Below are 18058 nucleotides of genomic sequence, written 5' to 3'. Positions count from 1 at the left end.
GAAAGAAAAAAATTCAAATTTTTATTAGTAACCAGTATGAGACTCACTTCTTATCGGCTCCGCTGTGTAGCTGAGGAAGGGCATCCAAAGCCAGTTTGAAGCTGCCACTAGAAACAACAGGCATGGTTAAAACTTTATTTAAAAAAGCAAACATATACTGTACATATTAAAACTGGAAACCAGAAAATACAGTTCAGAATAAGTCTGAGCATGCTCAGTGACCTCCACACATGAGCACATACATGTACGCACACACATGCACAAGCGCACACCACAGTGCGTGCACACAACAGAACCAGATTACTTTCACTTCCTTTTCAGAACCCACCAAGTAACATAAATAGGGATTGTAGTGAGGGATGTGCGACTGCAAAGATTTATGTTTGTGACATTCGCTACCATAAATCACTGGGCATATACGTGAGTTCCCGTTCTGTGCCACTATGTGAATGTGTGTTGCTGTACTTACTTGCTTTCAGAGTTTAGGTATGCGGCTATGGCGTCTCTCAGAGCACAGAGTTCAAGTCGAGCCTGAGGATGATGCAGGGGGGCGAGGGTGGGGGGGCAGAGCAGATGAAATCAAATGAACATCTTCAACTGTCAGCAGTTGGGAGCTTGAACTGAAATGTGGCATTATCATAAATGATAGGTAAATCCCCCAACAAGAATAAGGGTCGACTTATGAGTCAGGGTCTTACTATGAGTGATAAACTGTAATAATTGTGTGAGAGCGTGTCAGTGTGTACCTGCAGGGCTCCATTCTTGCTAAAGGAGGACACGCATTGCATAAGACGACACATCTCGTCCGCAACTGACTCCACAATTTTAGACAAAACCCGAGGAACCAGGTCCTTAGACACTGTGAAGACCTGAGACAGACAAAGATGGTGATGAGAGCAGAAGATAGATGGTGAGGTGACAAAAAGGCCTGGTGAATGCAAATACAGGGACACGTCCAAAGAACAACAGAAGTGTTCATGGTGTGTATATGAAGTGTGTAGGTTGTGGGCACCTCAGCATGAACTGTGATGATGGAGACCAGAGCTTCCTTCAGGTAGTTCCTTACACCTGAGATAGAAGAAGGCACAGCATGAACATAAACGGAAAAAAAAATTAATTTCAAGGTTTCACAGTGCAGATACATCAAATTGTTGTCAGATAATGTGAAATAACAGAAAGTGCGCAGTGAAAGTGGTCACAGTGACCTTTGAACACCAAATTATAATCAGTTCATCCTTGAGTCCAAGTGGATGTTTGCGCCAATTTTGAAGAAATTCCCTCCAGGTGTTCCTGAGATATCGCATTCGCGAGAATGGGACGGTCGTGAGGTCATAGTGACCTTGACCGTTGACCACCAAAATCCTATTTACTGGGTTGCCCGCAGCATAATCCCAACCTATCACCCTAATAGCTAGACTTAACGTCAGTTACTCCCACCTTAAATTCATTAGGAAAAGTTGGAAAGACTGTTCAGGTGTTTGGGGAATAACGTACAACATAATTTTTAAAAGGTGTGATCTGCATAGTTTAGGTGCCTGTGTGGATGTGTGAACACAATAAATGGTGGTGGAATTGGCTGTAATGCAAGGGGCACCAGCTAAAACTTTGCCTAGGGCACCAAATTGGTCAGGGTCAGCTCTGATTGATGCCCACAACACACACTGGATGCCCCCAATCTGGGGAGTGAATATAATATGAAACAGGACAGTTTCACATTATGAAACTGTCCTGTTTCATAATATGTGCATCATTAGCGCATCATTAGCTGCCCATGTGTTTTGCTCTTTAAGGATGATTCCTAACTGTGTGTTAACGGCATAACTTCTGTTCTTACGTTACATTTGGTGAATGGATTTTGTAGACATTTTTCATTTATCTCTATTAAAAACTTCTATCGATTGCATTTACACTTCAAAAATCATAAAATTGGTGTTCATTTGTGAAGATTGTCTTGCTGAACAAAACGTGTAAATATCAAACATTTGTTTGCCACAGAGTTTAAACTTTTTGCCATAATCCAAAACCCAATGGAAAAATCCCATTGGCTTTTTGTCGAGGGAACCTAGGGCGATGCTTACTTCCAGATTGGACTACCAAAATAAGTCATCACTGGACCACTCTATTGGCACTAGTATAGAAAATTTGCAAAAGCGATATTCCCATAGCCATTTCAAAATCACTAGAAGAAACAGAAGCTCTTTTTAATCTGTAATTATTCATGATGAAGATTTGGTCGAGGGAGAAGTAGCTGTTCACACTGAAGGTAACTAATGCAAAGTTATTATACTGTAGATCTTAAGAGGCACAGCTCTGCCCAAACCAGACTGTCATTGTGTTTTATTTAACTAGACAGCAATCTATAGTGTGTATACAACACTAAATAGGGAATGTGTAAGTGGCTGTTCAGTGAAATCTTCATAGTTTTAATGCTTGACAATTTATCAGACACCATCGTCATTTGGCTAGGGATGTGACTAAGCGAGAGGACTTTATTATTCATTGATCATTATTGCTTCATGATATGTCTGACTCTAAAAAGAGTAATAAGCTGCACGCACAGATAAAAAATAATGCAAATACATGGAGCTGGAAGTGTATTATTATTTTTAGTTTACACTGTTCTGTGAGGCGAAAGAGAGACAGGAGAGCGACCATAGTTAATGTATAAAATGTAACATTTAATAAACTCTGACACAACCAGAGAATGAAAGTACTGAAACTGGATTTTTAATGCCTTGCAGCACCCACACGCCAACACCAGTCCCACACAAAAGTGCAACAAGTGAAAGTATCATATCCTAGAACTGTGGTTTAGTGTCCAAAATGTTCCTCTTTCACATGCAGCCCAGACACACAAACTCACTCCAGCAGGAACCAACCAGAGCAAGGCCCCACTTTCGATCAATACTGCCTTTTAAAAAACTGTGTAATGAGCTGCTGCCCATCTGAAAATACACCCAGAGCTCTAACACACACACTCTGACATGCTGCCTCACATCCTGTGCTAAGGTAAACCACATATACGCATTTAAGTTTCACCTGGGTTTGGTGCATCTGGCGAGCAAAAAGTCAAACTAAACTCATGTGCACACAAGCCGCTGCACACCCACAGCTAAACACAAAGGCCATGAGACTTTTAGGGGGACCAATAGAGTGATCTCAGCGGTGTTTACAGTAAGCCATCAAAGGGCCGTACTTTACACATGACACATAAGAACCACAACAACACAGATTAAACCAGAAATGTCGAGTTCTCATCCCACAGGACCGTTAGGGGCTAATTTCTGATATTACCGGGGTCAGATAGTGAGGGTTAGTCTGCCTGGTGATTTCCCCTAGGGTTTCTGCCAGTTTATTGCAAGCCTGGCGGCCCGCTGGACCTCGCTTGTCACCTGCTGATTAAAGTGAAGGGGGTTAGCCCCGAAGTTAGCAACAACTTTGGCTCAGGCTCAGTTAAGGTAGGCTGATCTTTAAGGTGTACCAACTATTCTCATTTTAGTGACGAGCCGCTCCTCTGAGTAAAAAAAACCCCCCAAAAAAACACTTGGCTGCCGGACCTCACAACTTTTCTGGCGGAAACCCTGTCGCCTGTTGTGTCAGACATACAGTACATTCCAGGTTTTATCATTGCGACACACAAGGAGAGCGTACAGACGGAGAACATTTCACTGAGCATGCTTCCAGTGAGGCTGTGCAGTACAGTACCTGTAGGTGTTTGGCAGTCTCTCCAGTCAAAGTATCCAGCGCAGATGCCGGGCTCCAGAGAACCTGCAATTGGGTCAGCTCGTCTCTCGATGTAGGCCTCAAAGAGTTTTCTATCCAGCTCTCGTACAGCATCCACACTCACCTGACCGGTCAAAGACACATATTGTTACTACGACAAAATGGAGAAATACATTCAGTGCACAATAGATTTTTTATTGTCACTTCTAGAAGGTCTTTAGACACCGGGGGCGTAACACGTCAATGCGAAATAATCCCCTGCGAGTATTATACGTCTAGGGCTTTTATTGTGAAAGGTAAAAACGGAAGGAGTGGATCTGGTCTGCACTGCCTTTGTCAAGGTTGTAATAAAGCTTGCCGTCTTGGTGTCGGACTTCTACACTCCTTGTAAATACAGGTACGCACAGCATAATTGGTTAATGCCTTTATGCGCGGTGCGAAAGCTCAGCAATGATGAGCTTGTTTTTCACCGCGTAATATTCACATTCTGTGTGAAAGTATTCAAAAACAACAGTTTGAAAAAATAGATTGGCGTGAAAAAAATGCCCCCCGGTGTGTAAAGGCCTTAAGTCCAAGCAGACAAAATAAATAAATTGAATGATAAATAAATTATAATATTCAGCTATGTACGTTTGCAGTGGGAGATGCTGTTTGTAACATTTAACGGCTTCTGTGGTACTTCAGTGGAAAAATGCGGGGAATTAGATTTTTTCCTGTGTTCATGGTACAGCTGTGCCACACACTGAGGCAGCTGTGTGGTAGATGAATGATGGGGGAATTCTTATTTTTCAAAAGCTCGAAAGTTAGTAACTATGATTAAAATCTAGACAAACGGTCACCCATATCTCCCGCTCTAAATACCAATAAGATGAGAATATGAAGTCTAAATCGATCTTTCAAAGAAAATGATGTTCACTGGTTTTTACTGGAAAACCAACCGAACACTTCTTTGCTTTGTGAATCAGCCATTAGTCATCCTGAGTGAGTGAGTGAGTGACTGTGTGTTTGAAGAAGAGAAAGGAGTGAAAAAGTGGAGCTGAGCTTCCAAGACAATGACCTTTACTTTTTTTTAAAGGAAAGAGTCATATCTTGAGTGTCTCTCTGATCAGCTTTGTTGCTAATCACAACACAACACACTTCTCATCAGCAGTATGAGACATGCAGAGCTGACTACTCCTTTGGTACGAAATGGTAAAAACTGGAGTGTTAAACTGACCCGTGTGATCTTCTCAGTGCCTGTGAGGTTGTGTTTCTCAAAGTAGTTGGCCAGGTTCAGGAAGGTGCGTCTCTCCAGGTATTGGCAGTTACTGAGGATGATCAGTAGACGCTGCTCCTATACACACAAAAAAAACATATATTTACACTTTTATACTTGCGAGGACTCTCATAGACATAATGCATTCCCTAGCCCCTGACCTTAACCATCACAACTACATGCCTGACCCCAACCCTTAACCCTTAACCTCGGTCTAACCTTAACCCTCAAACAGCCCTTGGAAGAAGTGAGGACCGAACAAAAGTGTAATCACTTTTCCAAAATGTCCTCCGTTTTTAAATATGTACTAACTTTTCCAAATGTCCCCACTTATCTAAAATACCTTCACTTTCTAAAAATGTCCTCACTTTTCAAAGTGTCCTTAAAGCGATAGTTCAGATTTTTTAAGGGGGCTGCATGAGGTATTTATGGTGTTTTTAAAGGGTTAGTTCGGATTCACAAAATTCGCACAATAACACAAAAACCAACCGATCAAGGCAGCGGTAGACCAACAACTTCTGTCTTATACGAGGTAAAATTACTGTTTTTGTCAATGGAGTCTGGTGGCTTTGAAGAGAACATAGATAACTGCTTCAGTTCCCCCCGTTGGAAAGGTGAAAATGAAAATATGCTAAATACACTTTAAGTGATAATGATTTTTTTAGGTGGCTAAAATATGTTTTGTTGCTGCCCCCGTCCACAGCACTACATCGCTTTGCTCCCGTGCCGGGACTCCTGCCTGCTTCTCCAAACTGGGGGCATCCCGACTGTCATCTACGGTAGATAATATACCAACTATGGATAAGCACCTAATACAAGCCAACTTGAAAAAATCTGAAATCCATTTAAAAAGTCCTTACTTTTCTAAATGTCCATAACTATCTAAAATGCCTATGTTGTCACATTTCTAAAATGTCCTCGCTTGCTAAAATGCAAATTACAGAAAGTTTCTCTGTTTGCACAAATGTTCTTACTTTTCAAAAATGTATTCACTTCCTAACATCTCCTCACTTTGTAAAAAATTCCCAATTCCCCCCCAAAATCTCCTAAAATGTTCTGCCTCTCTAAAAGTGTCCTTACTTTTCAAACTTGTCCTCATTTTCCAAAACTGTCTTCGCTTTGCTCGAATGTCCTCGCTCTCCAAAATATCCTCACATTCAAGGTCTAAGACTCAAATTGGTTCTCAAACAAATAAGTACAATAGCACAAACGCACAATAATGCACACAAATAGAACACAAGCACACAAACACTGACACTGATCACGACAGAATGGATAAATTGTAACAACCACAAATGTCACTGAGCAGCAATTTGTTTTTTGTACTTGATTTAATCAAGACTGCAGACCTACAGACACAATACGAGACTCAAGTGGGCAGATGTAACCTGATATCTATCTAGTAATGGCAGCCAGGTACTGTCCTTGTATGTATGTGGTGGTTTCTAGTTTGCCAACTTGCCAAACAAAGGCTAGATTTCATATCATGAGTGGCACTATCTTAACTCTGGTCAGCTGCACTCAATCGAGTCTGGCTGCCTCACACCCTGCTATGCATATTTAGGCTGGGGAAACCCCGTCCGCACCTTGCTCCATTTCCCTTTACCAGAAGCACTATACGCCATGCTCTTCCTCCTCCTCCTCGTCCTCCCCTGCGCTTAACCCCCTTCACTAACATCTCAAGCAACTTACAGGAAATGAGGACGTATCTGCATCTTGTCCACAACCAGGAAACAGCCTGATAACATTTCGCGGTTTGAACGAGTGAGACACGCGTTTGTCCTGTTGTGTAAAGAAGAGCCCACGCTATGGTGACGCTGCCAGATGTAGGATTTCAGGTGTATTAACCCCAAACAGTTTAAAAGGAAATAATAATAAAAAAAAAAAGCATCAGACTTACAGATGTTGGAGTGAAGCCCTCGTGAACTCCAGTAAACCGAACAGGAGAGGACAGGTCCACTGAGACGTTGCTGTGCAAACACACAAGAGAGATTTGAACATGTTAACAGAGTCGAGCACTCTATCAATCAAAGATGTGAAAAAGTCATCCAAATACTTACTGAGATGTTTCAATGTCTCCATCAGTTTTAGTGCTCAGCTGCTCCAAGCAGTTTATGAAAACCTGCGTTGAACACATGAACACACTTGTCAGGAACGGTGTGCAAAAATATATACCATACTCACATCTTACATGATGAACTCGCTCAGATCACGACAGAGTTGGATCTTAGACACACCAACACAAGGTGGGTGCTTCAGTGGACGGTGTATATAAATTAACATTCATGGCATCCTACCGCTGTTTTTATGTTAATTCTATGTCTATTTTCCTTTACTATAAAGCACATATGCTGCATTTCTGGTATGAAAGGTGCTATACAAATAAAGTGTATTATTTAGGGCTGTCACTCCCATGTTGATAAGAGTATTAAGTACTTGACAAATCTCCCTTTAAGGTACATTTTGAACAGATAAAAAATGTGCGATTAATCACGATTAAATATTTGAATCGATTGACAGCCCTATAAATTACATGACTATTTTGTTTGCGGACAATGTTTCAGACCAAAGACAAGTTAAAATATCAATTATATTATATTCTAATATTTTAATTTAATATTCTAAAAATTTAATTTTTTCTTGGTGACAATCAGTGTCAGACTGAACGATATCGGTTTAGCTCTACGAAGAAAACGATGCGAGCAGAATCATCAGCTCGAGCTGCAGTCATGTTTTTATAAAGTAGCAAAACAGTCACATTTTGACTGTCTTTGTTTGTCAAAGCTCTAAATCGGACAATAGGAAATAAAGTTTATGCTCCGTATCCGTCATTCTAAAGTGCTCCTGCTTTCTTTGCAAGTTCTTATACTTGCATTTTACCTAAAGTCTACCTAGACATCAGTGGACCATGTCCTCACCTGAAGTTTTGAGCGCCTAAGCTAAATCTGCAGGCGGTGGACTTGGGTCGCCGTGTGATCTGGGACTACTGTTTTTTCATTGACCACCAAAGATTAAAGTTTGTTTCTCTCAGATGATCACACAGTGTAAATAAATAATTTCCTTTCAACAGATAAACGGATGAAACAGAGGATTAAGAGATAAAATTGGGGGTCGACTGCATGTTAAATGGGTTTGAAATGTCTTCAGAACTCCAGGTTTATTTATAAACCCAGTGAGTTAAATACTGCTTTACATGCTTTTTGTGCGTCTGTCAAAACATCCATAATGTACAGTAACCATATCTGTCACTGTGGCTGCAGGCTGACACATCTTACCTTCATGATGCCAACACTGAGCTCTGTGGCCTGGTCCTGGACCTGGTCTATCTGCAGCACCTGAAGAAAAGGCAATGAAACACATCAGAAAAGTCCTAATATACTTTTTAAGTTACTTAAAAATAAAAATTGTGCTTCTATATGTTTTGTGTGAGCAATTACAAAACACTCTCAGGCTTCCTTTGCAATGAAAATGTTCTTAAAAGGTGCTACTGATAACATTTAGCTACTGGAAGTCACATTCTCCCTCCCTCGTTCCATTGCAATCACTTTGTAACAAGTGATTGCCAGGCACTTATCGTCAAACTCAGCCAGATTTTTTTTTTTTCACACTATCTGGCAACTTGATCGCTGACAACACAGAGATACTATGTGATACCAACGTCGTTATATTATTGGCTCAAAAGCCTTGTTAGAAGTGGGAACCGAATGTCTGATATCTTCCACAGAGATAAACAAAACATTAATTTTGGACCAGTCAAAACTTTAATGATTAATTCCCAATCATAATATTTTTTTTAGGAAAAGCCATACTTTTATTGGGCATTTTTTCTAAAAGCTCGGTGGATGTATTTTTTTTTCTTCTAAATATTCGTCTACATTAAAATGTTATCAATAAGACCTTTAACTAAAGCTGCAACTGCAGAAAATAAGGATATAAAGTACTTATAAGATAAATAACACTGATTTGACTTTACTTTATTGTTTTGTTTATTTCAGTTATTTATCCTCAGCTTTGACCCAGCCTAAGAGGAGCAGTGTGCAGCACCAACAAGCGTGTTAGAAACAAATGTTTCTGACTGGCCAAACAGACAACCAATAAGTTAATTGAGGATGCCAAAGTTGATTATCATGAGACTACTTCTGCTACTCTAGTGTATTTGAATGGATGATTGCAGGTGATTATCTCACATTGATTTCTCCGGGTTTGATCTCCAGTGGCTCTCTGAGTGACTGCAGCATCTGGACCATGCACTGTTCAAACTGCGAAGGCTGCAAAAACAACATGATAGCACATAGATTACAAAACCTGGCTCCTGAAATTAGGCCACAATTCTTATCTGCATTCACAGCAGGGATACAAACACAAAAAACAAAGACACTTTATCTTAATGGTCAGAGGGAATGCTCTGTTATATATAAAAAACATACAAATGTTAGTAAAATGTCTTTCTTGTTTTGAACGGAATAAGGACTAACTACGCTGCTAACTAGTGAGTGGAAAATGGTAATTCAAAGTGCAATACTGATACTCGGTGTGTATCTTAGATGTGACAGTTTGCTGGAGTGTATCATTTCTCATCATAATATGACACACTGCTTGATGCAATAGCACATCCTTACCAGGCTAGTGATTCCCTCATTGTCCACGACCCAGTCCTCCTTCTCAGCGAGCCTCTTGACATCTGAGTGTACAAAAAGCACAAATATGACTCGAAAGGGCAATAACTGGAAACCTCTGCAGTTTATTGAACTCGCAGTCAAAAAAAGCCTTTCTATATCTGAGGTGAGATCACTTTATGAAAATATAAACCAAATTAAGAGTTTCTGAGGGAAAACCACAACATGATATAGGAATCAAACCCTTTCTGACGAGACCACAATTTGGGGGAAAGTTAAGTGAAAACCAGTCACTCTTCTCAAAATGACCATGACTAACCACAAGTGAAACCGAGCATGTCTGGTTCTAGTCTCATAACACTTTCTCCATTACTACCCTGGAAGTTGTTTGAGGTAAAAGGTGACAGTTGAGGACAATAACCGCCAAATACTCAATGGAGGAATGTAGCAATAAGTAGGCAATTAAGAATTTTGATGTTGTTTTTCATTTTTTTTTTTTGGAATAATTAAAAAAACTTGGGAAAATTCTATTAAAAAATTTAATTTACCAAAATCCAGGTGAAAATAGGATTATAAAAAAATATATATTTCTGTGTGTATTATCGTGTAGTGCAGTTGTGTTGTATAGTGTGTAGTATTTTTCACCAACTAAGATGACTTCGGTGCATAATCAGCAGCTTATTTGCATTTTGTGCATTACATAACAGGACCACAGGATTCCCGAAAAAAATGTCAGCTCCTACTTTCAACCAAGCCTTACTTATAAACCCCTTTCATTTATTACTGTTCCTGCTCACAGAGTCCTCCCTCACCTTCTGTAGTGTGCAGCAGAGACACCATGAGGCAGTGAACTCTCAGCTCCAGCAGCAGATCCTGGATCACCTGCAGCAAGTCATTTGGGATCTCCAGAGCAGACAGAGCCTCATGACAAGCCCTGGACGAGAGACACGAGAGGCAGCACAGACAGAGAGAGAGAGAGAGAGAGAGAGGGATGTCATTAAATGGAACTGTATGGCAGGCATGAAGTTAAAAATTCCTGCATGTCAGAACATAATCAATGAGACACATATTCAAACCTGACGATGTGTATGATTTGTGTAAGCCAGGCTCCAGTGAGCTCCGTCTTGTTCTCCCAGCCTCCGTAAAACTTCAGCTCCCCCTGCGGCAGGGTGGTGGGGAGAAGAGCCCCCCGAACGAGCTTTACCAGCCGGTTGGTCATCTCCTCGATCATTTTCTGTCAAACACACAGTGAGACGAACAAACAACAAGGTTTAGGAGGCATTTTTGTTTTTAAAAACAACTGCGGTGAGTGAGAATCTCAAAATAATTTCGGTGTAAACGGTCACAATGAATCATACTTTAAAGTCATTCTGTCTCTGTCTGGCATTCTTCTTGGATTTTTCCACCTGCCCAGATTTCTCTCCAGTCTGCAAGAAGAAAAAAACAAGAAACACTAATGTTTAATATCATCAGCAAATTGAAACAAGTCATTCATGTGACAATAACTTTTTAAAGTATTTTTTTTAGCCGTAGTTGACAGTGTAGAGGCAGACAGGACACATCACGGGAGAAAGAGGGTTATGACAGGCGACAAAAGGTCTCCTGCCTGAATTAAAGCTTGGAATTTGGACTAATATGATATGCGTCTCAACCACCAATAGGCCACCAGGATGCCCCAAGACCCTAGACTTGACCACCAGGCCAATTACTTAAAGTGGGGGTTCATAATTTTACCATTTACGGTATTTCTAAATAAATGGCTCTAAATATGGCTTTCGGATTTTTGTTAAACGCACATTATGTCATTTCCAGCCGCTAGGGGCCTCTCAATCAAATCAATAACACAAGAAGGAGTTTGGTGACGTCGTGAAGTAGCGTGGGATCATGGGAGTTGTAACCACCATTGCTGTCATTGCAGTCAGCTTTTCCCAGTTAGGATTCCCTGAGTGTTCAGGAGCTTTTACCAGGTGCCAAATTATCCACAGAGGTCTCCTCCTCTCCAAAGCAAATGGACCAGGTGATTAAAAACGGTAAGACTGAATAAAGTATTTTCACATTAAAAATCTGAGTTTCTCCAAAGCTGTTCAACGGACAAAGAATGTCCCGGGATGCCATGCCATTGTTCTGATGGCCCATTATTCCGAAACCCCAATAGTCCAAAAAAAGGTCCCATTGAACCAAAAGCCATTTTGTACAGGAGTTTTTTTCCCAGAGCCGAATTCTCCTCAGAGGTCTCCTCCTCTCCAAAACAAATGAACCAGGTGATTAAAACCGGTAAAAACACTGAATAAAGCAGTTTCACGTTAAGAATCTGTGTTTCTCCTACACCGTTTAGCAGACACAGCGTTTGCTCAGCTTAATTCTCTCATAACTTAAGATCCAGACGTCCAACGACTAAAATCCTTCATCCGGGTAAAATATATTGTTAAAAAGATCTAAAAAGTCGTAAAAATAAACCTGGATGAAAAACTTCTGGCGGACAACCCACGACACTGACGCATGCGCAAAAGTGATATGACGCCATTCACAGGCGACCAAATGAAACTCGAATGAATGACATTTGTTTTCACCATGATGTTAAAAGGGCCGGTCCAATCAAAAAACTATTTTCTTTTATAGGCAATATTTCTGTTGACAGTGTGTTCTGTGGATTATCCAGAGTAATATGGACACTTCTGGAAAGACGTGCTGCTGTGGATGTTAAAAGATACTCGGAGCTTCCAATCAGCTCCATTGTTTCGGGGTGGAGGGAGAAATCTCAGAGAAGGATATCAAACTATCTGAATGGCTCGATACCACGAGAGGTAAGCGGGACAAATGGTCGTGATTAGGATGAAACCATCGGTTGTGTGTTGTATACAGTATTTACCTCACTGAAAAGACTCCCATTAACATAAGAGATCCAAAGTTTCCAGAAGTTGGGCAACTGACCGATCACCACATCGGACAGCTTCTCCACGAACTGCACCTGCTGCGGCGTTTCAAAGCGCCAGGCTGGAACAAAGACACACACATATACTGTATTACACAAACCTATCAACACACAATACTTATCTCTGCTGCTCTGGCTGACTTGAAAATGTTAAAGTGCTTTGGTAATTCAAAGAATCAAGTCATCTTTAACTTCCAGGCACACCAGTTGTTTGTACTTTTACTGTACTGTCATGTAAGGGGACACACACTGCAGTTCCCTTACGCATGACTCTTATATATTGTGATTTCCCGAAGCACTGAACAGGGCCAAAAAAACAAACAAACAAATGCACACTCAGAGTGTGCCTCAGACAGGGAAGCCCCTCTCAAGCACCGAGTGTGTGGGTGAGTTGTAATGTGATTGTGGTACTCACTGCTGGGTCGTGGCGTTCGGAGGCTGCCCCCTCTCTTTAGAGACGCGGTATGGCTGAGCCTGCCGAGGGCCGACGGACGGGTATCTCCCTCCGGGTCCAGAGCTCCGACACCCACTGACAGACATAACGAAAGGAGGAGAGGAGGGGGCAAGAGATGAGAAATGAACTCGGAGGGAAAAGAAACACATACTCCAGATATCAAATAATCAAATAAGCCATTTTCATAATTCCACATTCCTCAATAAGCTCAGCAGGCTTTCACACCAAACAATCCTCCCTCGCCCCTCTCGGCCTTTCTTTATTTGTGTTCTGATCCATCTCTGCCGTGGCCCACAGCTGAGAGAATGTACCCTTGTGTTTCCAGGGTGAGGAAACAGAGCTGTGGGCTTTGAGAGCGCTGGGGTGAAGTGGGTTTACATCGGCCACACTGGGCTCAGTTACGTCTGATCCTTATTTAGGCAAGCAACAGAGCTCCACTAGATGGCAACAGGGAGCTTTGCAGCGGTAACGAATGAGAAAGTCCCTCTGCAACCACACACACTTATATCTCGGCTAGTGAGATAACTTTAGTGTAATGAATCTATGAGATAACTGTAGGATAACAGAAGGAGAGTTGACAAACAGGAATGAAAGTGAAACACTGCAGTGCTGAGTGGGGATCAGACTTACTACAATGAAAATGAAACTTTCAAAGACCAAGTTCGTGCAACGCTGCAATACGCCTACATGTAGTTTGTCTAAACGAAGGGAGACGGATGGCCACATTTCCAAAACATGTGTCTGACACACACAGAGAAAAGTGTTCTGGTGAGTCACAGGCTGAACGCGACGTGTAAGCAAGTATTGAGAAATCCCCGAGCGAAGGAGCAAATGTGGTTGGGCCGGCCGTGCACACATCACAGCCATCCAGTCTAGAAAATGTAAGGAAATTCTCGATTGAGTCAGATTATCTGTAAACACACAAAGCTTTCTCACACACACACACCACGTTGACACATAGCCCATATGGAGCTGTGCAGAGTCCGTACTCTGTGATGTTTTCCTCTCTTTTTACAGGGATGAGAGCTGCTGTTGATCCAGGTGTCGGCCGAACCCCCGGCGTCCTCAGAATGCAATGTGTGTGTGAGAGACAGTTTAGGTGTGAGTGTGCATGTGTGCATGTGGCTGCTTTAAGCGCTCAAACTATTGAATTCATTATGTTGTTTCTTGCTAAAAGTCTGAAGGTTAAAATATAGGAACCGCTGTGTGTATGTGTGTTGAAGACGCTGACACAATGTGCTTCTGCTCACTTCCTCATCAGGTTGGATGAGTTCCTGTTCCCCAAGGGGTCGCTGACCTTGACCACACACACACACACACCTGCTTTTTCTCTAAACACACACACACACACCTAACTGACTCCTGTTTAAATGTCGTTTATTTCCCACGCTACAGAATATTTAACTCATTTTTCACAGATTTTCACCCAAAAAGTACAACGATTTTTTTGCTTTTTATTAGGGCTGTCAATCGATTAAAATATTTAATCGTGATTAATCACATGATTATCCATAGTTAATCTTGAATAATCGAAAATGAATCACATTTTTTATCTGTTCAAAATGTACCTTAAAGGATTTAATACTCTTATCAACATGGGAGTGGGCAAATATGCTTGCTTTATGCAAATGTATGTATATATTTTTGTATGCATATTAGATATTTTCATTCACATATCTTGAGGTCAGAGGTCAACGGACCCCTTTGAAAATGGTCATGTCAGATTTTCCTCACCAAGATTTAGCGCAAGTTTGGAGCGTTATTTTTAACCTCCTTCGCAACAATCTAGTCTAACATTGGTGCAAATGGATTCCTTGGTTTTCTAGTTTCATATGATGCCAGCATCTTCACTCTAGCTTTAAAATTGATACAACCTAAAAACCGCAAGTTGCATTAATGTGTTAAAGAAAGTAGCGGCAATAAAACTAATTTGCGTTAACGCGTTGTCGCATTAACCTTGACAGCACTACTTTTTACCCATATTTTATGTAATCAAGGAACCAAAAAATGTTAAGCTTCCTGCTGCGAAACACTGACCACCATATTTAACAGTAAACTAAGTTGTTGTTTTTCCGAGACGTTGGCAGCTAAGAAGACAGAAAACAGGGATGAAATAAAAATCGGCTCCTGAATCCCTCCAAGACAGTAAAAAAGAAAGAAAAATGCCAAAACTACTACTTTGCCCTGCAAACTGTATTGCACTTTTGATATTTAGCTTGTTTTTTTTAATCTTTATTTAAATTTTTTTTTTAATCAATGTTTCACCAGCTTTTTCAGATGAAACAGATAAACCGAATAAAAATAAACTGATAAATTCCTAGATTTCCTTGGGGATAAAATACAAATTAAAAAAAATGACCCTCAAGAATACACTACCCTGCACTGGTACACATGCAAACACTTGATAAACATGCTCATTGAAGTGTAATAATTAACACGTTTCTCCTGGAGTAGAGTCTAAAATCACAACCGCATGTTTCCCAGTCAAATGTACGAACATTAGATCCCCTCTAACTGTTCACTGACAAACCTATTTTCCTACGAGCAAAATTTCCCGCTAATTGTATTGATATTGGCAGAAGAAGCGCTGTTCAGGAAATAAGAATACTGCAGTGTATAATTGAATCGGGCAGAGTCAGATTGCAGCACCGGGGCACTATGGGAGTATTTAGACATACGGAAGCAACTTGCGCTGCTCTGCTTCCTCGCAAGAGAACTGGAACGTGGGGCTTTTGTTTCAACAGAGATGGATGGGTCTATTTCACATTTATGGCAATTTATCGGGTAATTAATGGAATCATAACTCCACCAGAACGGCCTCTGACCTCATATTCTGGACTCGGAAACACAGGAGACAGAGAAAATGACATCAGTTACGGCGGACTTGGCTGATCCATCACAGAGGACTAATCCCTGCCACGTGTGATGCTGCCAATTGCATAAAAAGATGGCTTATAAATACACCGAGCTGGTAAATGTGATACGAGGAGGAAGAGGAGGCCGCCATCAGAGGGGTAGGCTGTGAGGTACTGGTAAGGGGAGATTCTGGCTATTTGAGAGGAGGGGTACGGGTGGGAGGGAGGGAGGGGGAGGGAGAGTGAGGTCGGAGGGAATGTAGTGGATGTGGTTTTATGATGGTGGCTGTTCAAGGGCTGCCTGGGTGGAGGGATGTTTCAAGAGGCACGGGTTTCGTACTTGGGCGAGAGGTGAGCAGCAAAGAGCGGGGATGGTAAATAGCTACCAGGTGTGTGTGTGTGAGGGGAAGGGGTGGGGATAGAGGGGCTCTCTGTAAAGTGTGACAGCAGAGGGGACAGGAGGCAGCTGGCTGCGGCAAACTATAAGAGTAGAATTGACAGAAAAACAGATGGATTGTGCGCACCTTTCTCTATGTGTATTGGGGGGGGGCTTGGTTTGGGTGCTATAAAAACAACACGATTACTGGTCAATTGTTTAAATTCTTAAGTGTACCCTGTAGGGGTGGGGGAAAAATCCACACAGCATAGTATTGCGTTGTTTTGCGTGCTAATATTGTATTGATACACAGACTTTTATTAAATAACTAGAAAACCTAAAGAATCGATTGGTACCAACCATGTCATGTTAGCTTGTCGGGAAGAACGATAAATAACTCTCCAAAATTAGGCAAAATTTTGATGAGGAAAAACTGGCATGGTCATTTTCAAAGGGGTCCCTTGACCTCTGACCTGAAGATTTGTGAATGAAAACTCTGACATGAACAGAGTGAAAATCTGTATCTTATTAAAACAGATGTTGACAAACTGCATAAATTGTAGTTGAAAAAAGGTAATAAATCACAATATATAGCAATAAATCTTATCTAGGGCTGGGAAAGTTAACGCGATAATAACACGTTAATGCAAATTCGTTTTAACGGCACTAATTTCTTTAACGCATTAATGCAATCAATATATGCCATGTGTTGATTTGAGCAAATTTTCTATGCTATATGAAGTACCTGTGAGGGTTGCTGGACAATATTTGCCATTGTTTTGTGTTGTTAATTGATTTCCAATAATAAATATATACATGCATTTGCATAAAGCAAGCATATTTGCCCACTCCCATGCTGATAAGAGAGTACCTTTAAGGTACATTTTGAACAGATACAAAATGTGTGATTTGCCTCTGGTGATTCCCACCCCTAGTACCCTGTGGAGCTTTTGACCAGTAATCATTTTTTGTATTGTGTGCCCTACTCGTACCCAAACCAAGCCCTCCCCTGGAACAACGCTGTGCCGAGCATCACAAACACTCACATGTCCTGTTATGTTATTAGAAGGGTTTTACAATAAAATTAAAAAGTTTCCAAGATTTATACAAGCAGTCATTTTTGTGCCAGTCAGCCAGCCGACTCAGCCACATAAGGAATCTACTGAGCATGCTCTGTGTGCCCAAAAAGTTGGAAGCCTGTAAAATGTTTTTGCTGTACTGTGTGCTGAAAGTGAGCAACTACTGTCATCTTGGAACATGGTGTCCAATTCTCTTAATAAATCCAAGACCCAAACGAGGATGCACGTCTCTGCACGAGCACATGGGTAACATGATACACATTCCTGTTGATGGTTATACATTATTCCACTGATCTACAATTACTGGCGTTAACAAACACGAGTGGCCTCCTGTGGTTGTGCGAATAATGTCTGTCCTCTCTCGGAGGCAGAGGCGGAGGTAGTGTGACGTTATTCATACCACCGAAGAAAAGTCTTTGCCAGGGGGCCCAGGTGGATTTACAAAGTGCATGACATCGACAGTGATAACTGCAACTCATGTCTTGCTGGGAACAGTCGAGTTTGGTTTCTTTTGAATGTAAAGGTGATTATTCTCTAACCTTAACCAAGTAGCTTTAGTTGACTTAACTGAAACAGAGCTTCACCATAGATGTGGCAGATCAGGAGACATCCATGAGTCTTGTTTGGAAAAGTCATATCGGTCATTGACAAATGACCTGTTTTGTGTTTTAGGTATGAGGACTTGTTGTTTAAAGTAAATGTGTCAGAATTGTAATTTATATAGAATATTGTTTGGATATAATGTTCCTCTTGAATCACTGTTTATTT

The 18058-nt window shown here is 41.2% G+C and overlaps 1 protein-coding gene across 5 annotated transcripts in view; it reads right to left on the bottom strand.

Annotated features, from left to right (window-relative positions):
* The window catches only part of exoc2 (exocyst complex component 2), a 147935-nt gene that overhangs the window by 651 nt on the left and 129226 nt on the right, over window positions 1-18058 (bottom strand). For all 5 annotated transcript variants that reach the window (XM_074636243.1, XM_074636241.1, XM_074636242.1 and 2 more), the window contains 16 exons: window positions 12942-13055; window positions 12464-12588; window positions 10953-11021; window positions 10671-10828; window positions 10407-10528; window positions 9598-9659; window positions 9166-9246; window positions 8254-8313; window positions 7039-7100; window positions 6879-6948; window positions 4940-5056; window positions 3706-3847; window positions 1013-1068; window positions 747-869; window positions 470-531; window positions 48-107 (listed from right to left, as the gene is read on the bottom strand). In XM_074636243.1, coding sequence (XP_074492344.1) covers window positions 48-107; window positions 470-531; window positions 747-869; window positions 1013-1068; window positions 3706-3847; window positions 4940-5056; window positions 6879-6948; window positions 7039-7100; window positions 8254-8313; window positions 9166-9246; window positions 9598-9659; window positions 10407-10528; window positions 10671-10828; window positions 10953-11021; window positions 12464-12588; window positions 12942-13055 — 1483 coding nt within the window. The remainder of the gene's footprint in view (window positions 1-47; window positions 108-469; window positions 532-746; window positions 870-1012; window positions 1069-3705; window positions 3848-4939; window positions 5057-6878; window positions 6949-7038; window positions 7101-8253; window positions 8314-9165; window positions 9247-9597; window positions 9660-10406; window positions 10529-10670; window positions 10829-10952; window positions 11022-12463; window positions 12589-12941; window positions 13056-18058) is intronic.

Source organism: Sebastes fasciatus, chromosome 5 (assembly GCF_043250625.1).
Source record: "Sebastes fasciatus isolate fSebFas1 chromosome 5, fSebFas1.pri, whole genome shotgun sequence".
In the NCBI taxonomy this organism is placed as follows: domain Eukaryota; kingdom Metazoa; phylum Chordata; class Actinopteri; order Perciformes; family Sebastidae; genus Sebastes; species Sebastes fasciatus.
This window is presented reverse-complemented; position numbering and strand designations above follow the sequence as displayed.